We start from the raw sequence: 24,178 nt of genomic DNA on the forward strand, positions 1-24,178 counted from the left end.
TATGATATTAACTGGTTATTTTGCTCGTTAGTTGATGCAGTTTCTTCCTAGCCTCGATGGTCTTTACATTTTGGCATGTTTTTGCAATGGCTGGTACCGGTTGTTCCTTTCCATATTTAGTGCTTCCTTCAGGGTCTCTTGTAAGGCAGGCCTAGTGGTGACAAAATCTCTAAGCATTTGCTTATCTGTAAAGGATTTTATTTCTCCTTCACTTATGAAACTTAGTTTGGCTGGATATGAAATTCTGGGTTGAAAATTCTTTTCTTTAAGAATGTTGAATATTGGCCCCCACTCTCTTCTGGCTTGGAGAGTTTCTGCCGAGAGATCTGCTGTTAGTCTGATGGGCTTCCCTTTGTGGGTAACCCGACCTTTCTCTCTGGCTGCCCTTAAGATTTTTTCCTTCATTTCAACTTTGGTGAATCTGGCAATTATGTGTCTTGGAGTTGCTCTTCTCGAGGAGTATCTTTGTGGCCTGGATTTGAATGTTGGCCTGCCCTACTAGGTTGGGGAAGTTCTCCTGGATGATATCCTGAAGAGTGTTTTCCAACTTGGTTCCATTTTCCCCCTCACTTTCAGGCACCCCAATCAGACGTAGATTTGGTCTTTTTACATAATCCCATACTTCTTGCAGGCTTTGTTCATTTCTTTTTCTTCTTTTTTCTTTTGGTTTCTCTTCTCGCTTCATTTCATTCATTTGATCCTCCATCGCAGATACTCTTTCTTCCAGTTGATCGAGTCGGTTACTGAAGCTTGTGCATTTGTCACGTATTTCTCGTGTCATGGTTTTCATCTCTTTCATTTCGTTTATGACCTTCTCTGCATTAATTACTCTAGCCATCAATTCTTCCACTTTTTTTTCAAGATTTTTAGTTTCTTTGCGCTGGGTACGTAATTCCTCCTTTAGCTCTGAGAAATTTGATGGACTGAAGCCTTCTTCTCTCATCTCGTCAAAGTCATTCTCTGTCCAGCTTTGATCCGTTGCTGGCGATGAGCTGCGCTCCTTTGCCGGGGGAGATGCGCTCTTAGTTTTTGAATTTCCAGCTTTTCTGCCCTGCTTTTTCCCCATCTTTGTGGTTTTATCTGCCTCTGGTCTTTGATGATGGTGATGTACTGATGGGGTTTTGGTGTAGGTGTCCTTCCTGTTTGATAGTTTTCCTTCTAACAGTCAGGACCCTCAGCTGTAGGTCTGTTGGAGATTGCTTGAGGTCCACTCCAGACCCTGTTTGCCTGGGTATCAGCAGCAGAGGCTGCAGAAGATAGAATATTTCTGAACAGCGACTGTACCTGTCTGATTCTTGCTTTGGAAGCTTCCTCTCAGGGGTGTACTCCACCCTGTGAGGTGTGGGGTGTCAGACTGCCCCTAGTGGGGGATGTCTCCCAGTTAGGCTACTCAGGGGTCAGGGACCCACTTGAGCAGGGAGTCTGTCCCTTCTCAGATCTCAACCTCCGTGTTGGGAGATCCACTGCTCTCTTCAAAGCTGTCAGACAGAGTCGTTTGCGTCTGCAGAGGTTTCGGCTGCGTTTGTTATTGCCCTGTCCCCAGAGGTGGAGTCTACAGAGACAGGCAGGTTTCCTTGAGCTGCTGTGAGCTCCACCCAGTTCGAGCTTCCCAGCAGCTTTGTTTACCTACTTAAGCCTCAGCAATGGCGGGCGCCCCTCCCCCAGCCTCGCTGCTGCCTTGCCGGTAGATCACAGACTGCTGTGCTAGCAATGAGGGAGGCTCCGTGGGTGTGGGACCCTCCCGGCCAGGTGTGGGATATGATCTCCTGGTGTGCCTGTTTGCTTAAAGCGCACTATTGGGGTGGGAGTTACCCGATTTTCCAGGTGTTGTGTGTCTCAGTTCCCCTGGCTAGGAAAAGGGATTCCCTTCCCCCTTGCGCTTCCCAGGTGAGGCAATGCCTCGCCCTGCTTCAGCTCTAGCTGGTCAGGCTGCAGCAGCTGACCAGCACCGATCGTCCGGCACTCCCCAGTGAGATGAACCCAGTACCTCAGTTGAAAATGCAGAAATCACCGGTCTTCTGTGTCGCTCGCGCTGGGAGTTGGAGACTGGAGCTGTTCCTATTCGGCCATCTTGCTCCGCCCCCCTCCAACTTTTATTCTAAGTTCAGGGGTACATGTGCAGGTTTGTTACATAAATGTGTGCCATGGTAATTAGCTGCACAGATCATCCTATCATCTACGTATTAAGCCCAGCATCCATTAGCTATTCTTACTGATGCTGTCCTTCCTCCCACCCTCCAACAGGCCCCAGTGTGTGTTGTTCCCCACCATGTGTCCATGTGTTCTCATCACTCAGCTCCCAATTATAAGTGAGAACATTTGATTTTCTGTTCCAAATGAATTGTAAAATAGTTTTTTTTTTTTCCTAATTCTGTGAAGAATGTCAATGATAGTTTAATGGGAATAGCATTGAATCTATAAATTACTATGGGCAGTATGGCCATTTTGATGATACTGATTCTTCCTATTCATAAGCATGGAACGTTTTTCCATTTATTTGTGTCATCATCTCTGATTTCTTTGAGCAGTCGTTTGTAGTTCTTGAAGAGGTCATTTACTTCTCTTGTTAGCTGTATTCCTAGATATTTTATTCTTTTTTGTGGCAATTGTGAATGGGAGTTCATTCTGGATTTTGGCTCTCAGCTTGCCTGTTACTGATATATAGGAATGTTAGCAATTTTTGCACATTGATTTTGTACCCTGAGATTTTGCTGAAGTTGCCTATCAGTTTAAGAAGCTTTTGGGGAGAAACGGTGGAATTTTCTAAATATAGGAGATCATGTCATCAGCAAACGGATAGTTTCACTTCCTCTTCCTATGTGAATATGCTCTTTCTTTCTCTTTCTTGATTGCCCTGGTCAGAACTTCCAAAACTATATTGAATAGGAGTGGTGAAAGAGGGCATCCTTGTCTTATGCTGGTTTTCAAGGGCAATGGTTCTAGCTTTTGTCCATTCAGTATGATATTGGCTGTGGGTCTTATTATTTTGAGATATGTTCCTTCAATATCTAGTTTATTGAGAATTTTTAATGTGAAGCATTGTTGGATTTTATCGAAGGCTTTTTCGGCATCTACTGAGATAATCATGTGGTTTTTGTCTTTAGTTCTGTTTATGTGGTGAATTATGTTTATTGATTTGTGTATGTTGAACCAGCCTTGCATCCTGGGAATGAAGCCGAATTGATTGTGGTGGATGAGCTTTTTGATATGCTGTTGGATTCAGTTTGCCAGTATTTTACTGAGGGTTTTTTCATTGATGTTCATTAGGGATACTGGCCTGAAGTTTTCTTTTTTTGTTGTATCTCTGCCAGGTTTTGGTATCAGGATGATGCTGGCCTCATAAAATGAGTAAGGGAGGGGTCCCTCCTTTTCAATTATTTGGAATAGCTTCAGAAGAAATGGTACCAGCTCCTCGTTGTACCTCTGGTAGAATTCAGCTGTAAATCCATCTGGTCCTGGGCTTGTTTTGGTTGGCAGGCTATTTGTTACTGCCTCAATTTCAGAACTGGCTATTGGTCTCTTCAGGGAATCAACTTCTTTCTGGTTCAGCCTTGAGAGGGTGTATATGTCCAGGAATTTATCCATTTTCTTCTAGATTTTCTAGTTTATTTGCATAGAGGTGTTTATAGTATTCTCTGATGGTTGTTTGTATTTCTGAGGGGTCAGTGGTGATATTCCCCCTTATCATTTCTGATTGTGTTTGTTTGAATCTTCTGTCTTTTCTTCTTTATTAGTCTAGCTAGCAGTCTATTTTATTATTTTTTTCAAAAACCCAGCTCCTGGATTTGTTGATTTTTTTTGAAGGGTTTTTCATGTCTCTATCTCCTTTAGTTCAGCTCTGATCTTGGTTATTTCTTGTCTTCTTCTTCTAGCTTTGGGGTTTGTTTGCTCTTGGTTCTCCAGGTCTTTTAGTTGTGATGTTAGGTTGTTAACTTGAGATCTTTCTAGCCTTTTGATGTGGGCATTTAGTACTATAAAGTTTCCTCTTAACACTGCTTTAGCTGTATCTCAGAGATTCTGATATGTTGTCTCTTTCTTCTCACTGGTTTCAAAGAACTTCTTGATTTCTGTCTCAATTTCATTATTTACCCAAGAGTCATTCAAGAGCAGGTTGTCCAATTTCCACATAGTTGTGTGGTTTTGAGTGAACTTCTTTCTTTCTCTTTCTTTCCTTCCTTCTTTCCTCTTCTTTTCTTTTTTTCTTTCTTCCTTTTTCTTTTTTAGATGGAGTCTCACTCTGTGGCTCAGACAGGAGTGCAGTGGTGCAATCTCAGCTCACTGCAACCTCCACCTCCCGGTTCAAGCGATTCTCCTGCCTCAGCCCCGTGAGTAGCTAGGACTACAGGAGTGTGCCACCATACTCAACTAATTTTTGAGTGAATTTCTTAATCTTGATTTCTAATTTGATTACACTGTGGTCTGAGAGATTGTTATGATTTCAGTTCTTTTGCATTTGCTGAGAAGTGTTTTACTTCCTATTATGTGATCAGTTTTAGAGTAAGTACCGTGCAGTGATGAGAAGAACATATATTCTGTTGTTTTGGGGTGGAGAGTTCTGTAGATATCTATCAGGTCCTCTTGATCCAGAGCTGAGTTCAGGTCCTGAATATCTTTGTTAATTTTCTGTCTCAATTATCTGCCTAATATTGTCAGTAGGTGTCAAAGTCTCCCACAATTATTGTGTGGGAGTCTAAGTCACTTTGAAGGTCCCTAAGAACTTGCTTTATGGCCAGGCACAGTGGCTAATGCCTGTAATCACGGGACTTTGGGAGGCTGAGATGAGTAGATCACTTGAGGTCAGGAATTCGAGACCAGCCTGGCCAACATGGTGAAACTCTGTCTCTACTAAAAAAATTCAAAAAATTAGCCAGGTGTGGTGGTGGGCACCTACTGTCTCAGTTACTAGGCTGAGGCAGGAGAACTGCTTGATCCCAGGAGGTGGAGGCTGCAGTGAGCCAAGATCGCACCACTGCACTTCAGCCTGGGAGACAGAGTGAGACTCCGTCTCAAAAAAAATAAATAAATAAATAAATAACTTTATGAATCTGGGTGCTCCTGTATTGGGAGCATATGTATTTAGGGTAGTTGGCTCTTACCGTTGAATTGAACCCTTTACCATTATGTAATGCCCTTCTTTGACTTTTTTGATCTTTGTTGGTTTAAAGTCTATTTTAAAGTCTGTTGGTTAAACTGTATTTTGTCTGAAACTAGAATTGCTTTTTTCCATTGGCTTGATAAAGTTTCCTCCATCCCTTTATTTTGAGCCTATGTGTATCTTTGCATGTGAGATGGGTCTCTTGAAAACAGTATATTGATGGATCTTGATTCTTTATACAGCTTGCTATTCTTTGTCTTTTAATTGGGGCATTTAGCCCATTTATATTTAAGGACACCATGGTTATGTGTGGATTTGATACTGTCATCATGATGCTAGCTGGTTATTTTGCAGACTTGTTTATGGTGGTTGCTTCATAATGTCACTGGTCTGTGCACCACAGTGTGTTTTTGTAGTGGCTGGTAATGATGGTTTTTCCTTTTCATATTTAGTGCTTCCTTCAGGTGCTTTTGCAAGGCAGGTCTGTGGTAATGAATTCCCTTAGCATTTGCTTCTCTGTAAAGGATATTAATTCTCCTTTGCTTATGAAGCTTGGTTTGGCCAGATATGAAATTCTGGGTTGGTAATGTTGATTATTGGCCCCAATCTCTTCTGGCTTGCAGGCTTTCCACTGAGAGGTCCACCGTTTTTATCTGGTGGCTTCCCTTTGTATGTGACCTGGCCTTTCTCTCTGGCTGTGCTTAACATTTTTTCTTTCATTTTAACCTTAAAGAATCTGATTATTAATTGTCTTGAGGATTATCTTCTCATGGAGTATCTTACTGGGGTTCTCTGCATTTCCTGAATTTGAATGTTGGCTTGGCCTGTCTTGCTAGGTTGGGGAAGTTCTCCTGGATGATATCCTGAAGTATGTTTTCCAACTTGGTTCCATTCTCCCCATCATTTTCAGGTACCCCAATCAGTCGTAGATTTGGTCTCTATATAATCCCCTATTTCTCGGAGGTTTCATTCATTCATTTTCATTCTTTTTTCTTTATTCTTGTCTGCCTGTCTTAATTCAGAAAGCCAATCTTCCAGCTCTTAGATTCTTTCCCCCGCTTGGTTTATTCTGCTATTAATACTTATGATTGCATTGTGAAGTTCTTGTAGTGTGTTTTCAGCTCTAACAGGGAGTTATGTTCCTCTCTAAAATGGCTTTAGCTGTCAGTTCCTGTATTGTTCTATGATGATTCTTAGCTTCTTTGCATAGGGTTACAATGTGCTCCTTTAGCTCAGTGAAGTTCATTATTACCCATCTTCTGAAGCCTACTTCTGTCATTTCAGCCATCTCAGCCTCAGCCTGCTTCTGAGACCTTGCTGGAGAGGTGTTGTGGTCATTTGGAGGAAATGGGACACGCTAGGTTTTTGAGTTTTCAGCTTTTTTTGCATTGATTCTTTCTCATCATTGTAGGCTTATGTACCTTTGATCTTTGAGGTTGCTGATCTTTGAACAGGGTTTTTGTGGTTTTTCTTTGTTGTTGTTTTCGGTTTATTTGTTTTTCTTTTAACAGTCTGGCCACTCTTCTGCAGGGCTGCTGCAGTGTGCTGGGGGTCTCCTCCAGACTCTAGTTGTTTTGGTTCGTCGTGTACCTGGAGGTATCGCTAGTGAAGGCTGCAAAACAGCAAAGATGGCAGCTTGCTCCTTCCTCTGGAAGCTCTGTCCCAGGTGGGTACTGACCTATTGCCAGCCCAAATGTACCTGGAGGAGGTGGCTGGAGACCCCAGTTGGGAGGTCTCACCCAGTGAGGATGAATGGGATCAGTGTGGCTGCTTTTTGGTAGAGGAGGTGTCTTGTGTTGGGGATTCCTTCAGCTCCCGATTGGTCTGGGCTCTCCAAGGCCCACAGGATGGACCCATTGATGAGCCCAAATGGCCAAGGTAGCAGCTTGCCCACCCCTCAGGCACTCTGTCCCAGGGAGAAATTGGAGCTCTGTCAGTTCCATAGAACATGGGTGGTGGCTGGAGGCCCTGGCTGAGAAGTGCCAGCTGGGAGGACCAGCTGAGACAAGAAGTGGATCAGAGTCTGGCTTAAAGAAACAGTCTGGCCACGCCTCAACAAAACAGCTGTGTCCTGGTGGAGAACCGCTTCTGCCCATCAACTTGGACTCTCCAAAGCCTGTAGGCTGTAACAGTTAAGTCATCCATCTAACTCAGGTGGCATCCCTCCCCTCCCCGGGGCACTCCATCCCAGGGAGAGATCAGAGCTCTGTCCAGAGTATGTGCCAGTGGGCACGGCTGGAAGGCCCAGCTGGGAGGTCCTGCCCAGTGAGGAGGATGTGATCCAGACTGCTTAAAGCAGCAGTCTGGCCATGATCTGGCAAAGCCACTGTGTTGTGTCCGGACCTTTTGGACTCTCTGAAGCCCGCATGCTGGAATGGCTGAGTCGACCAAACAGCAGAGATGGTGCCTAACCCTCTCCCCTTAAAGTTTTCTTTATAGGAAAGTTAAAAACTAAAATTCAATTTCTTTAATAGATAGAGGGTTTTTCAGCTCACCTATTTCTTCATGAGTGAGCATTGGTAGTTTTTGTCTTCTAAAGAATTTGTCCATTTTATCTAAGTTGTTGAGTTTATTGCCATAAAGTTATTCAGAATATTCCTTATTAGGTCAGGTATGGGGTCTCACATCTGTAATTCCAACACTTTGGGAGGCCAAGGCCAGAGGATCACTTGAGCTCAAGAGTTTGAGATCAGCCTAGGCAACATAGCAAGACCTCATCTCTACTTAAAAAAAAAAAAAAAAAAAAAAATAGCTGGGCATGGTGGCACACATCTGTAGTTCCAGCAACTAAGGAGGTTGAGGCAAGAGGATAACTTGAGCCCAGGAGATGGAAGAAATGGAAGTTCAGCTATAATCACACCAATGAATTCCAGGACCTGGGTGACAGAGTGAGACTGTCTCAAAAAAAAAATTTATTTATCATACACTTACACACTTAACATCTATAGGATTTTCAGTGATGTCACCTCTCTCATTCCTGATATTGTTTTGCTTTGTAGTAACAGAGTCACTATTTGCTCAGGCTTATCTCAAACTCCTGGACTCAAGCAATCCTCCTGCCTCAGCCTCCCAAAGCACTGGGATTACAGGCATGAGCCACTGCACCCAGCCTCCTGATAGCATTAATTTGTGTTTAATTTCTTCCTAAGCAGTCTAGCTAGAGGTTTATCACTTTTATTGATCTCAAAGAATGAGCTTTGGGTTTCATTGATTTTTTTTCTATTTTCTATTTCACTGGTTTCTACTCTTTATATTTTCTTCCTTCTACTTGAAATAAGTATTTTTCTCCTTTTTAAGTTCTTAAGGTAGAAGTTTAGATCACTAACTTGAAATCTTCATTATTTTCTAATATAAGTATTTAATACTGTAAGTTTCCATCTAAATACTACTCTAGCTACATCCTACAAATTTTCATATGTTGTGTCTGATACATTTCAATTTGTTGGTTGATATGTGTAATATTTTGTAATCTTTGTGATTTATTCAACTCACAGTTTATTTAGAAGTATGTTATTAATTATTAATTTCTGAATATCTTTCTGTTAGTATTTTCTCTATTTTTTTTTTAAGAGACAGGGTCTCACTCTTGACGTGATTATAGCTCACTACAGCCTCAAACTCCTGGGCTCAAGGGATCCTCCCGTCTCAGCCTCTCAAGTAGCTAGGACTATAGGTACATGCCATCTTGCCTGCCTCATTTTAAAAAGTTTTTTTTTGTAGAGATGGGGTCTTGGTAGGTTGTCCAGGCTGGTCTCAAACTCCTAGCCTCAAGCAATCCTCCCATCATCGTTAATAATTTCTAATTTAATTTCATGATGGCCAGATAACATGTTTTATATGATTTAAGTCTAAATCCTCTTAAACGTATCGGTTCTTGCCTTGTGGTGCAGAATATGGTCTATATTTGTGAATGTATCATCTACACCAGAAAAGCATGTGCATTCTGCTGCTGTTGGGTGGCATCTTCTAATAAATAGTAACTAGGTCAAGCTGGTTGAAAATGCTGTTCATGTTTTCTATTACCTTACAGATTTTTTGCTTAATTTTAAAATTAATTACTAAAAGGGGATGTTGAAATCTTGAACTGTAATTATGAAGCTGTGTATTTTCCTTTCAGTTCTATTGCTCTGGTATCATTTCCCTTCTACCTGAAGAATTTCCTTTAATATTTCGTTTTGTTTGTTGTTTGTGCATTTTGTCCAATCTTTAATATTTCTTACAGCGTAAGAAATATTAATATCTGCTGCTGAAAGCTTCTTTCACCTTTTTGTTTGTCTGAAAATTCCTTATTTCTCTTTCATTTTTGAAGGATATTTTTGTTGTATATAGAAATCCAGGTTGGCATCTTTTTTTCCTTGCAGCATGTTAAAGATGTTATTTGATGGACTCTGGCTTATACTGTTTCTGTGGATTCTGCAATCATTCTTTGTTCCCTTGCATGTAATTTATCTTTTTTTTCCTGTTTTTTGCATTTTCTTTTTCAAAAATTTTTATTTTATTTCACTTTATTTAGAGATGGGATCTCACTATGCTGCCTAGGCTGGATTTGAACTCCTGAGCTCAAGTGATCCACCCACCTCAGCTTCCTGCTGAGTTGAGATTACAGGCACATGCCAGCATGCCCAGCATCATTTTCTTTTTATCAATGGTTTTTAATAATCTAATTATGATGTCCTTTGATATGGTTTTCTTCATGTTTCTTCTGTTTCGGGTCTATTGAGCTTCTTTGATCTGTGCGCTTATTATTTTCATCAAATTTGGAAAAATTTCAGTCACTATTTCTTTAAGAATTTTTCTCCTTCCTCCACTTTGGCTTGATAGTTTGCCATGGGTAAATATAAATGCATCGTAGTCCTGTTCTGCCTATATTTAAATGTCTGAAAACAGCTGTTACATATTCCTCATCCAATTTCTAGTTTTCTATGACAACAGGGTAAATCTAGTACTAGTTATGGTACTGGTACTTCATGGCAGAAGTAGAAATCTCTCCCCTCCCCATTGTCATCTGGTTGCTCAAAAAAACAGAACGTTTTCACTTTCTCAGTCATTTTCTTCTCTGTGCTTCAGTTTCATTAGTTTATATTGCTATGTGTTCAGGTTCACTGATCTTTTCTTCTCCAGTTTTGAATCTTCTGTTAAGTCCATTCAGTGAATTTTTAAGGTTCCACTTAATTAATATATACATATATATATACACACACACACACATACATACACATATGAATATTTATATATAATTTTTCTCTTCATTATGTTCATATTGTTCTTTAAATCCTTGAGCATATTTCTAATAACTAAAATTGCTGGTATAGTCCTGCCATCATGTGTCATTTCTGTTTCTTTTTTCTATCAGCTGACTTTTCTTTTGATTATGGGTCACATTTTCCTGCTTTTTGCAGGTCTAGTAATTTTTTATTAGATGCTGGACATTTTGAATATTCTATTACACAATGTTTCCATTTTGTTGTCTTTCTATTTTTTTGTTTGTTTGTTTGTTTGAGACAGAGTCTCACTGTGTCGCCAGGCTGGAGTGCAGTGGCACGATCTCGGCTCACTGCAACCTCCGCCTCCTGGGTTCAAGCGATTCTCCTGCTTCAGCCTCCCAAGTAGCTGGGACTACAGGCACACACCACTATGCCCAGCTAATTTTTGTATTTTTAGTAGGCACGAGGTTTCACCATGTAGGCCAGGATGGTCTTGATCTCTTAACCTCATGATCCGCCTGCCTCAGCCTCCCAGCTGGGATTACAGGCGTGAGCCACTGAGCCTGGCCAATGTCTTTCTTTAAAGAGTGTTGATTTACTTCTTTCCTTCTTTCTTCCTTTTTTGCTAGCAGTTAAGTTGCATGCATATTCACTTGATCCTTTGGGGTCTTGCTTAATTAAGCTTTGTTAAAGCAGGCCTAGAGGAGCTTTATCTGTGGCTATTTTAGCCCTGCTAGTAAGGCAGGAGTCTTATGGGATTCTTCCACCAAGCTGATTAGAACTCAAATGTCTCCTGGCCCTGGGTAAGCTCTGGGAATTGTTAAACTTACAACTCCAAGAGATTTTTTGGTTTAACCTTGAAGAGTCTCATCCCACATATTCTCAGCTTAGTATTCAGCCACAGAGTCAAGGGGGTGCCTTTACAGATTGCTTGAGCTCTTTTTCTTCATAGCTGTCTCCTCTGAGACATTCTGTCCTGCAAATTCCAGATACCTCAGGCTTCTTGAACTCAGATTTCTGTCCCTTCAACTCAGAGTCCATTGTACTCTGCCTGGGCTCTCCCTCCTTGTGCTGTGGTCCAGAAAGTGCCTTTAAGTAGAAACTTGAGGAAATTATAGGATTCCTCTGTGTGTGGTCTCCTTTCTTCTTCTCTCAGGGATTACAGTCCCATTCCACCTACAGCTCAATATCTGACAATAGAAGTGCCCTCTCTCTTTTTTCAACACTGTTGCTCAAATTGTCTCAGATTTTTTGAGTAAGCCTCCTTTTAGGTGGCTTCTATGTCCTCCTGGTATGTCTCTATAATTTTTTAAGCACTATGTACTTTCTGATACACTTACATGCTCCAAAGCTCATCGTGTACTTTCCTTGCCCCAGACCTAGAATCAGAACTATCTCCAAGGAGACCTCAAACTTTTTAGGAAAGTATGATATTTAGAGACCAGATGTGACCCTTCAGTATGCTAACTGCTACTGATGCGGCATTGTGTCTAGGTTCCTAGAGGGAGCTTTGGACACTTCAATTTGTGTGTAAGTTAAGAGGGCCTATTGAGATCTAAAAGGGCTACAGCTGCTTGGACCCTATGAAATGAAACAAAATAAATTTTAGCTCCCTTCAAGGATAAAAACCTCACAGTGAGGAAAATGCAAAACTAGAACAATAAAATTAAAAGAAAAACTCAAGTGAAAGTGGCAGAGGGCAGTAAAAAAAAAAAAAGACCTATCTTAGAAAGTACAAGTACATATTTTTATTATCTTGTTTTAACAACGGAAGAGGAAGCTCTAGAGTTATGAAACTAAAAATGAGACATCCTATGCAGGAAAAATATCAAGTTATTTAAAAAGAAATGAAAATTAGATTGCTACCAAACTCTTTAAGAGCAATGCTTTATGCCAAAAACAGTTAGACAGTTGACTAATATATTTAAGATAGTCGAGGAAAGAAAATGAGTCAAAAATTTTATATCCATCCAAACAAACATCAAAGTATAAAGGCCACAAACAAAATCCTAAGATGATCCTGTGAGCCTTTGCTGGGAAATCGGGTAAAGAAAAAGCTTTAGACAACTACAATTAGTGAAAAAATAACAACGTAAGGATTGGTGGTTATATTAAATATGTATTTACCCACAGAATAAAAGATAAATGATAATTATAAAGGAAGAAATTACAGTAATGTAATGGCTATTTGCTTAGCCAATGTAGATACAGCCCAACTATTAAAAAAAAATAATAATAAGGTAAGAATGACGAAAGCATATGCAAAGTGGAATAAGCTTACTGATCACCTTATATTTGGTAGGAATAAAAAGGTATTACTTCAAGTCAGATGATGGGAGAGAAGGAAGGAAAAAGAAGAGATGACTAAGTAATTTAAATATTACTCATAGTAGAGACAGAAGCAAAAAAAGAGGGAGGGAGGAACAAAGATTATTATATAAAGGTATCAAGGTAACCATTAAAAAAAAAGATCCCTACAAACCTTTCTAAAGAGAGATGACTACATAGTGAAAGGATTTTCATACAAAAGGCTTATATATGGTAAATATAAAAACCATGACAGAATTGAGGCTAAAGATATTGATCACATCAATAAAAATGTAAAAAGTTTCACACTGGCTGAGTAAAGTCCAGAACTATTTGTATAACAGAGATTCAGAGACTTTAAGAATAACAAGATAGACAAAGACACATCAGGCAAATACAAATTGAAATAAAGGCAGAAGTTGTGATCTGCAGCTACAAGGCAGATTTGTAGGAGGAAATCATAGATAAGGAGGCAGATTAAAAAAAACAAAAAATATTTTATGCGATGCTAAGGAGTCTGAACTTGATTTGTCAGTGGAAATCTTTGAAGGATAAACTATAGATGGACAAGAATCGGATGTCCACTTTATTTTTAAATTTTTTTCCCTTTCCTATAGTGCTGAGAAACGTGCACTTTAAAAATCGATTGAATTGAGGTGAAATGAGAGGCAGGAGATCCAGTTAGAATGGGAGAAGGTGACAAACACTACTTGAGTGCCTACTCTAGGCCAAGCAGTTTTACATACATGCTCTCATTTTAAATCCTAGTGACAGCTACATGAGGTGAGTCTTGTTATTTTAATTCTATATATAGAGTTTCTGAGGACCAGGAACATTAAGTAACTTGCCCAAGTAAAGTAGCCAGTAAGATTCTAGAGTAAAGATTTTGAACTCAACTTTACTTAGCTCTTTGCCACTACATAGTCAAGGTAGGAAGGGAGGAAGCCAGGGAGGGAGGGAAAAAAAATTATTCCAAGTAAGAGAGAGTTCCTTTCCTTCTTCTTTTTTTTTTTTTTTTTTTTTTTTTAATTTTTTTCTTGTTGGGGAAGGGGCAGATTTTAAAATTATTTTAAAATAATGTTCTAATAAAATACTTGTTCTTGGTATACAAGGCATTGGGAGCTAAAAAGTCTTCTTACTGCATAAGGCTTTACAAATCGATTTACAGGAATAAAATCTAGTTAACAACATGTAAATATATATTCTTTTTTGATTTCCTTTTTTTCTTTTTTTCGAGATGGGGGTCTTGCTGTTATCGCCCAGGCAGGAGTGCAATGACGCGATCTTGGCTCACTGCAACCTCTGCCTCTTGGGTTCAAGTGATTCTCCTGCCTCAGCCTCCCAAGTAGCTGGGATTACAGGTGCCTGCCACCATGCTTGGCTAATTTTTGTGTTTTTAGTAGAGACAGGGTTTCACCATGTTGGCCAGGCTAGTCTCAAACTCGTGACCTCAGGTGATCTGCCCACCTCAGCCTCCCAAAGTGCTTGGATTACATAGTCTTAAATTCTAGTCATCACTTTTTATTTTTATTTTTATTTTTTTTTTTTTTTTTGAGACGGAGTCTCGCTCTGTCACCCAGGCTGGAGTGCAGTGGCCGGATCTCAGCTCACTGCAAGCTCCGCCCCCCGGGTTCACGCCATTCTCCTGCCTCAGCCTCCCGAGTAGCTGGGACTATAGGCACCCGCCACCTCGCCCGGCTAGTGTTTTGTATTTTTTAGTAGAGACGGGGTTTCACCGTGTTAGCCAGGATGGTCTCGATCTCCTGACCTCGTGATCCGCCCGTCTCGGCCTCCCAAAGTGCTGGGATTACAGGCGTGAGCCACCGCGCCCGGCCTAGTCATCACTTTTTAAAAGTCACAATATAGAATCTTCCAGTTTTTCTACTTTATACTTTTTTTTTTTTTTTTTTTTTTGAGGCAGAGTCTTGCTCTTTCGTCTAGGCTAGAGTGCAGTGGCATGATCTCGGCTCACTGCAACCTCCACTTCCTGGGTTCAAGCGATTCTCCTGCCTCAATCTTCAAAGTAGCTGGGATTACAGGTGCCTGCCACCACACTGGGCTAATTTTTGTGTTTTTAGTAGAGACGAGGTTTCACCATGTTGGCCAGGCTGGTCTCGAACTCCTGAACTCAAGTGATCCACCTGCCTTGGCCTCAAAAAGTGCTGGGATTACAGGTGTGAGTCACTGCACCCGGCCCAGTTTTTCTACTTTTAAAAACAAAACCTCTCAAGTTCTCTGAAAATTTTTCTTCTTATCCAATTTTGTTCATTTTTGCTCCCAATTTAGTCTTCACAATTTCATGTGAAATACTATCAAACTATCTATAGATGTTTAATTAGTTAAGAAAGGACATTTCTGCTTCAGTTCTTTTATTCCATCACATACTTACATGGAATGGTTCTCAAGTAGAGATTATCTCTGATCACTTGCTGCAGTTTGTGGTCAATTGATCCTTTTTGAAACTGAAGACTTAGGTAATGCCGCAAATCTTTATTAATGACTTTGCCTGGAGCAAAGACAAAAAAACAGAAAATAAATGCATAATTTTTAGACGTTCACTTAAATATAGAAGCTAGTAACTGAATATTCTTAAACCAGTTAGCTATGAACAGGATAAAGGAATCAGAGTATTTTACTAAAAAGAAAATAAAACCAAATTATTTATAGGTACTATAATTAAAATATGTACCTGCAACATAATGTGGGAATAATTTTACATGGTAAGGGAGGGAGAAGGTACAGGTCAGAGAGGATGACAAAAATATTCAGAGTAATTTCATTTAGTCCCATGGCTTTAAATGCTACCTATATAATGATAACTTCCACATTCATATCATGTCTCCATCCTTGATCTACCTCTGCCAAGCTCTAAACTCATCAAACTGATCCATATATATTGCAGATATATTTGGAAGTCAAATAAACACCTCAAGTTTCAGATAGCCAAAACAGAACTTTTAATTCCATCTGCCCCCAATGTTTCCTCCCCAACATTTTCCCTATTGTAGAAGGCACCATCAGCTTGCAAAACAATCTCGATACCTAGAAATCATCCTTGATTTCTCCTTTTCATTCTACCCATCCAGATCCAACCCATTAGCAACTTTTGTTGGTTCTACTTCCAAGACATACTTGACTTTTCTTCATTTCCTTTGCCACCACCCTAATCTAAGCCCCCACTGATTCCTCATCTGGAATTCTGTCCCAGCCTTCTAATCGGCATCTATTCTTGTCTCCTTTCTGCCGCCCACCACTTAGCAGCCAGAGTGAGATTTAAAACATAAATCTGATAATTACTACTCTGTTTAGGGTCCCCCAAGATATCTTGTACTTGCATCAAAATCTAAAATCCTGAACAGGGACTAGAAGGCCCTACATGTTCTGGCTCCAGCCATCTCTGATCCTAATTTGGTCACTCTTCCCACTGTCAAACACTGCTCCACCTATGCTTGGCCATCTTTCTGATCTTCGAAAAGGGCAAACTGGCCCCACCTTAGGGTCTTCTGCCTATCACTAGATTAAACAGGCATTTTCTGTCCACTTGCTTGACTCCTAGATACAATGTGAATAATTAAGTCAAAGATTTTCTATTATTTGTGGGGAAAATGGGAAATAAATAGAGAAATATAAGGGCTCTCAAAGAAATATTAAGCAGAAAAAACAGGATTGCAGAAATCTGATAGCAATGAATTTATACTAAGGGTTGAACTTAAAATGAAACTCCAAGTAGTCCAAACCACTGTTCATTAGACAAGGCTTCAGATAATTAGAAAAAAATCAATGCTAAAGCAAAATAGATTATTTTACTAATAAGAACAGTTGATTAAAGTATACTATTTTATTTAGAGCAACATACTTATGACAAGGTTAGATAAACCAAATACTATAGATCAGCTATTCTTTTAACTATTACTCCACAATATTACATTTCTAATTCCCTCTTTTGCTCTTCTCATATGTATAAATGAACATAACCTATGCAAGACAGTGTTAATATAAACAGGAAATCAGTGTGTGTCAAAAGTTCAGCAAACATATTCAGACCCTAAACTAATAAACACAAACCTTAAAAAATCCTTCTTTTGTCTTGCCAAAAATAGATGCTGAGCAAGGGGGAGCCTTTGTGATTTTAATAAACCTGAAAGATATTTACCAGGATGAACACAGAATAATCTCTGGTCCCAGAGATTGTTTCTATTAAGCATTTAGGGATCCCACTAACCCAAGTATTATTTAGATAAAAATAATATTATTTCATTTTTAAAATTTATAATACAGAATAGTACAGTATACTATTCATCACTGGATAGAATAAAATGCTAATTTATAATCAATATTGCATAGTCTCATTGCTTATTGAACAAAAATATACCAAATAATGAATTCATTAAGTATTTTTAAAATCAGGTAAGAGATGTCTCAAATGCTTTGTAAATGTTATTAAAAAGTTTTGGCAAATCATTATATAGTTGCCTAAAGGTGTTTTGTGATACTTGGGGAAGTTTGGTTAGAGTTTTTGAATGCACAGAGAATGCATCATTGTTTTTTCCCCACTTAAAAATAACATAATATAGGCTCTGATATCTAAAAATCTGCTGTACAACATATTTTGTATAAAATATACAACAATTTTAATTTGGATAAAAGATAACACATGAATAATTTAAAAAGACAATCTGACTCAATATTTTGTTTTATTAACTCACGATTTCCTTTTTTTTAAATTTGAAGCTTTACTGTCAGATATGGTATAACTTACAAAGATAACTATAAAATGCTAAAAACTCAGATTGTATTTTAGTGTATAAAATAACAACCATTAAATTAGATATAATTAAGGACAAAGCCACAATAAAATCAGAAATACAGCATAATGGGTCTCTTAAGGCAAAATAATTGAAACAACTCAATTTTTGTTTCGTTTTGTTTTGTTTTGTTTTTTGAGACGGAGTCTCACGCTGTCGCCCTGGCTGGAGTGTGGTGGCGCGATCTCGGCTCACTGCAAGCGCCGCCTCCTGGGTTCACCCCATTCTCCTGCCTCAGCCTCCGGAGTAGGTGGGACTACAGGCGCCTGCCACCACGCCCGGCTAATTTTTTGTATTTTTAGTAGAAATGGGTTTCACCTTGTTAGCCAGGTTGGTCTCAATCTCCTGACCTCATGATCCGCCCGCCTCGGCCTCCCAAAGTGCTGGGATTACAGGCTTGAGTCACCGCGCAGGGCCTCAATTCTTCTTTCAAGGGCCTACAAGATCTTAAGAGTGAGAGGCCAAGGCTGGAATTGCACTCTTTTTTTCACCCTTCACTTCTACTGGGATTCTAGATGTAACACCGAGATGAACAGTTGCAAAGAAAAGTGTGAGGGACAATTTTGTAAGTGTGATATTTTGGCCAGGTGCTCATGCCTGTAGTCCCAGCACTTTGGGAGGCCGAGGCAGTTGGATTACTTGAGGTCAGGAGATCGAGACCAGCCTAGCCAACATGGTTAAACCCTATCTCTACTAAAAATACAAAAATTAGCAGGATATGGTGATATGTGCCTGTAGTCCCAGCTACTCCAGAGGCTGAGGCAGGAGAATCGCTTGAACCTGGGAGGCAGAGGTCGCAGGGAGACGAGATCGCCCTGCTGCACTTCAGCCTGGGCAACAGAATGAGATTCTGTCTCAAAAATAAACAAATAAATAAATAATTGTGATATTTTATGTAAACATCTGCAAGTATTCAAAAAAGTCATCACACTTTTTTGAGGCTAGAGGCAAAATATTACAAGCATCAAAGAAATATCAATTATGATGAAAGTTTAATAAGTTAACTATGGGTTTACATTCTCTAAAAGTAACAATTAATTTAAAAAAAAATTGGATGTAGCAGTTATCATGGACTGCCAAAAGAACTTCCTAAGGGGACAAAATATATGGTTCTCTCTTTGATATGATTCCAGGGAATTTGTATTGTTTTTAAAAATATGTAAATATCTTGAACAGGCAGCTGACTGTGGGATTACCAGAAGGCCAACAGACACACTGACTCAAAAAGACACTGCTGAGTATATCTGTACTATCAAGTTGTATATGAACATCTGCCTTTTATTTAGGGATAGTTCACAGGAATGACATTTCAAAGGTATGAAAAACATCCAAGTGAGCTTAATATAGTTGTTACTGAACAAAGAAAAGATTCCTCATAATGTTAGCATTCTTAACATAGTCAGACTTTGCTCTAAATGTTAATATTATGCCTTGACTTTAAGTAATTTATAAGTCAAGGTTACATATATAAATTAAAAACAGATTTATATATCTTACAAATACAGCTCAGTTGGAAAAAAGTCCCTAACAGAAACCTCAATCATATGAATAAATCTAGGTACTCAAGTTTCAACATACAAATCCTTAAAAAAACTAATAACTACAAATCCATACTTTCTGAATATATGCAAATTAATGTTCACCACCAGTTCTCTGTGAGGAACCAGTATATAAAGTAACTATTATTTAACTAAACCCTGGGCATGCTGGCATGGGGATGGCCAGGCAAGCAGCTGTAAATCAATCTAATTACAATCTAATTTCATCATGTTTCCACAAGGATAGATAAGGAATCATTGTCAACCACTTGGCTAAAGTCAAGATACAACATGTCTTTACTATTCTCTAATTCAGTAGCAATTATAAAACTGAAAATAAAGCAAAAAAAAAAAAAAAAATGAGGTCAGTTTGGCATGTCTTATTCTTATAAATTCATATTGATTCATAGTGATCATCTCATTCTCTTCTAAACACAATATTTCATTTTTTTACAATCTCTTCCAATTTTACCACAGTTTAAAGTAGGGAACTGGTCTTGGGTTTTTGCAATATACTTTATTCCTTTTCGGAAACTGGGACATTTGTCTCTCTCCTCTCTCCAAGTATTTATCCCATATTCTCACTGATTTTGTTAAAAAAATAAAAAAATACTGACAACCGGCCGGGCGCGGTGGCTCAAGCCTGTAATCCCAGCACTTTGGGAGGCCGAGACGGGCGAATCACGAGGTCAGGAGATCGAGACCATCCTGGCTAACACGGTGAAACCCCGTCTCTACTAAAAAAAAAATACAAAAAAAACTAGCCGGGCGAGGTGGTGGGCGCCTGTAGTCCCAGCTACTTGGGAGGCTGAGGCAGGAGAATGGCGTAAACCCGGGAGGCGGAGCTTGCAGTGAGCTGAGATCCGGCCACTGCACTCCAGCCTGGGCGACAGAGCGAGACTCTGTCTCAAAAAAAAAAAAAAAAAAAAAAAAAAAATACTGACAACCCTAAGATTATACCTGAGTCCATCAACTCCTGGGAGGCAATTCATTTGGGTCTTGAAAATTTAAATTCATTTAAAGTGAATGATACTCCATCTTCTCATATTTTTTTTAATTTCTTCTGTTTCGGGTTGTTTGTTTTACCTTTTACTATGGGAAAAGGATTTCTGCTACTGCAGGATTACAGAAGCAAAGTAAGAATTGTATAGGTCTGATTTTTACCTGTAAAGAAACATTAAGAATATCTTCCTCAGACAGTGAGCTATCCCTTCCCTCTTGTTGCTCTTGCTCCAAAGACAACCTTAAAAGTTCTTTGTGCACTCTGAGGCATCTCAGCTCGTTTTAAATTTTGGTCTTTGAAAATTCTTAAATGTTTATTTCTTAAAATCTTAGCACTGTATAACTGTGTGATGATTATGTGTTCCTTTCATCTATTAATCATGCACATCCTTTAAGAAACCTGAGCTGTTCAGGGCATTTTGTACACCCATAAGAATTTCTTCTAATAATTTTTCTTTTAGAACTCTCTAGTCTTCAAATCACACCCATAGATGCTATAATCTTGCAAATATCTGTTTTCCTTAAAGGCAAAGGATGGGCATAATCATGTTTCAGTTCTCTTCTTTACAATGATGTCTGCAAGACAACTTGGTGACTTTCTCAATAAACTGTTCAATACAACCATGTCAACACACAACCAATGTTACAAACTAGTCCTTTTCCATTAGACCAAGACTCAGAATAGCAGTCCATCTTATTATTTCTTCTACCTCATGAAATCTATAGCAGTAAGGGAAGACTCCATGAAAGTGGTGAGATTAGCCTAATGCCAGACTGGCTCCCTGGCTCAAGGAAGAGGATCCCTAAAAGAAATAATAAATCAAACTGTCTACTTGTTTGTAAAAACAAAGAGTATTTACAATGCTTTTCTAGATAATCAGTATCTATACATTTCATAGTAAAACATATTCATTCCATGGCACAAAAGCTGTTCAAAAATACCATATACATTGTTAAACATAAATTGTCAGCTATCTAAAGGCGAAGGCCATGGTTTATTTTTTATTGATTTAGTTTATAGATTTCATTTAGTTTTTATAGATTTAGTGTGTACCTAGAAAACAGAATAAGTGAATCAGCTTTTTTTTTTTTTTTTTTTAGATGGAGTCTTACTCTGTCAACCAGGCTGGAGTGAAGAGGTGCGATCTCGGCTCACTGCAACCTCGGCCTCGGGGGCTCCAGCAGTCCTCCCACCTCAGCCTCCCAAGTAGCTGGGACCACAGGCACATGCCACCAGGCCAGGTTGATTTTTGTATTTTTGGTAGAGACAGGGGTTTGTCATGTTGCCCAGACTGGTGTCAAACTCCTGAGCTCAAGTGATCCACCTGCCTTGGCCTCCCAAAGTGCTGGCTGGATTACAGGTGTAAGCCACCATGCCTGGCCTTAATTTGTATTTTTAACTATTCATTTGACCCTCTCCATCCTTGAATACATGAAATTTTAGAAGACAGTACTCACTTAACTGATACAGCACTCTTTAACAGTCTGTCTACAACTTTATGTTAAATTGTGTTTTTTCAAAAATGAAACTGATTTTATTTTGGCTCTGTCAAATCACTAAAATAAATTCTTCACCAATTTCTTCAATTCTTCATTAAAGCAGCAAGCTCTATGAGTCTTTATAAGTAGGTTTTAATTATAGTTTATATGTCAATTCCTCAAATTCTGTTCTTTACTTATTAACATTTTAAAACATATTCAGAAAATGGTATCTGGACTGAAATATAAAATAAGGCTAAGCTAACCATTTGAATCTATTATCTTCTGGCTCCATTGGGTATAACAAGTCTACAGCAGGAAAAGCCAAAAACCCTTCTTTCTGTGGAAGAGGCATACGAATGAGACAAGAACAAGAAACGGAAACACTGATGACTACGGCTGTTATTTTAGAATTATTATCATTACTATATACATATTAATTACATTATATTATATGCTATATGTTTTAACTCACTCCTCATGATAACCTTTGAAGTAGGTGTTATAATTATTCCCATTTTATAGGTAAGAAGCTGAAGTTTTAAGAAGTTAAGTAACTTGGCCAAGGTTACACTGCTAGTAAGTGACAGACTTGGGATGTGAACACAGTCAATCTGTCTTCAGAGCCGACACTGTAAACACTGTAAGCACTGTCCTAGAATATCCCTGTTTCTTTCTCTCTCTTTCTGTGTGTGTGTGTGTGTATGTGCACACGCGTATGTATGTGTAAGAGACACGGTCCCTTTTGATGAATTTCTTGTTTTGCATAAGCTTATAGAGTATAGGTTTCCTGTTTCATAAGAGCCTACTTTTCCATGACACAGTCTACTCATTTCTGAGTTCTGAGGAGTAGGTACTTAGGGCTAAACATAGTGAATGAGAGTGAGCCCAAAGGGAACTTAAAGTCTTACAGGGAACATAAACATTGAAGAAGAAATTTCAAACGTGGAAACATAAAAGAGAAGTACAGGAGTTCCTCTTTATCTGACGTTTTGTTTTCCATGGTTTGTTACCCACAGTCAGCCTTGGTCTGAAAGTATTAAATGGAAAATTCCAGAAATAAACAATTAATAAGTTTTAGATTGCACACCATTCTGAGTGCTGAGATGAACTCCCATACCGTCCTATTCCATCCCGCCTGGGATGTGAGTCATCCCTTTGTCCTGCTGTATCATCCCTATATCCATGCCATATATGCAAACCACACATTAGTTACTCAGTAGCTATCTTAGTAGCTGTCTGGGTTATTAGATCAAAAAACATAGTATATATAGGATCCGGTACATATCCCCCAAGAATAAGGGGGGACTACTATACAGAGTAGTGTGTGAATTTACAACTTAGATCCTAAATCTGGGGGTTATGGGAAGACTTCACTAAGTGCCATTGTAGCTGAAACCTGAAAGATAAATAGGAGCCAGCAAGGCAAAAAGGGCAGTGGGGGAAATGTTGGTAGAGGAAACAAGACATGCAACAGCACTTACTTGAGCTGGGGAAGAACATAGTGGTTAGAGGAACTGAAAGAAATCCAGTGTTGCTGGCTATTAGAAAGTGAGGAAGAGTCCACACAGTCTGCGATAAGAGTTCCAGAGACCAGTAGGTTACGCAGAACCTTGTAACAATAATTTAAAAGAACATCCACTAACTCAGGTCTGACACTAAAACCCTTTGTAATTCCCGTAAGCTAACAACTATGAACATATTCTTTCTAGTCACCTCTATATTCCACATCTGTGTTCAAATGCTTTCTCATTATTTCTAGTCTGTCTTCTGCTTAAAAGAATAAATCCAAGGTTTTAAACTCAGAAGGTCTATATCTACACATTTCTCTAAGTATGCCACTCTCATTACAGGCAAGCAGGAACTTAATGAATTTTTAAAATAATTTATATAAATAAATTCCTCTCCAGTCCCAAGTGTGAAAAGCATTAAATACTCCAGAGTCTCCTGAGCCATTTCCATTTTTAAAACTAGTCAGTTTTTCAAGTTACAGTTTGAAGAAACACAGACTAAAGCAATGAAGCAATGTTATTATCTTCTACATAACAGAACCACCACTTCAGCAGTCACAAAAAAGGCTCCTGCTAACAGAGGTCACATTCTTTGTCTATATTATGAATTATGGCAATAGTAAACGTTAAAATAGGAGTGTCCACTTTGCATAGGTTCCTGGAAGGGGCCATCACAAATATATTGGTCAGATTTCATATGCTGCCCTGAGTCCTACATGTCACTGGCATTTGAAGGTCAAGCCTGCTGCTTTCCCTATACGTGCCCAGAAAGGTTTTCTTTTCTCTCTCCCTCCTTTCTTATTTCTTACATTCCTCCTTTTCTTCTTTCCTTTATTATTTTTTAATGTGTTTATAATCAGAAGAATTATAATCATAGGTAGAGAAAGAACTCTTTGGCGTAAGTAGCCTATACATCTGGAAAATCCATGAGCTCTACCAAACTAAAACTATATATTCCTAAAAGTCTAATACTGTTTTTCACATGTAGAATTCCATATTAATGTACCATCAAAATTGCTCTATTATATTCAAATTATGTGTAACTAAAACCCATCATGCTGTGGACATTTTTTTGTTTATATGATTTTTATTTGCTTAAAAAAGCAAATGTTTCTGTGTATGATATATTTACAAATAACAGTCATATCTCTAAAAAACTCTCAGACACATGGCTAGGGATCTGAGATGTAAAGAAAAAGAGGTGCTTCCCCAGAGGAAAATGATATTGCATCTATAT

General features: G+C 38.9%; 1 protein-coding gene across 3 annotated transcripts in view; it reads right to left on the bottom strand.

Moving 5' to 3' along the window:
• LOC105479169 (membrane associated guanylate kinase, WW and PDZ domain containing 3) overlaps positions 1–24,178 on the bottom strand; it is a 298,113-nt gene that overhangs the window by 118,680 nt on the left and 155,255 nt on the right. For all 3 annotated transcript variants that reach the window (XM_011737023.3, XM_071090681.1, XM_011737024.3), the window contains exon 2: positions 14,996–15,112. In XM_011737023.3, the coding sequence (XP_011735325.2) occupies positions 14,996–15,112 (117 nt within the window). The remainder of the gene's footprint in view (positions 1–14,995; positions 15,113–24,178) is intronic.

Source organism: Macaca nemestrina, chromosome 1, assembly GCF_043159975.1.
Source record: "Macaca nemestrina isolate mMacNem1 chromosome 1, mMacNem.hap1, whole genome shotgun sequence".
Taxonomy (NCBI): domain Eukaryota; kingdom Metazoa; phylum Chordata; class Mammalia; order Primates; family Cercopithecidae; genus Macaca; species Macaca nemestrina.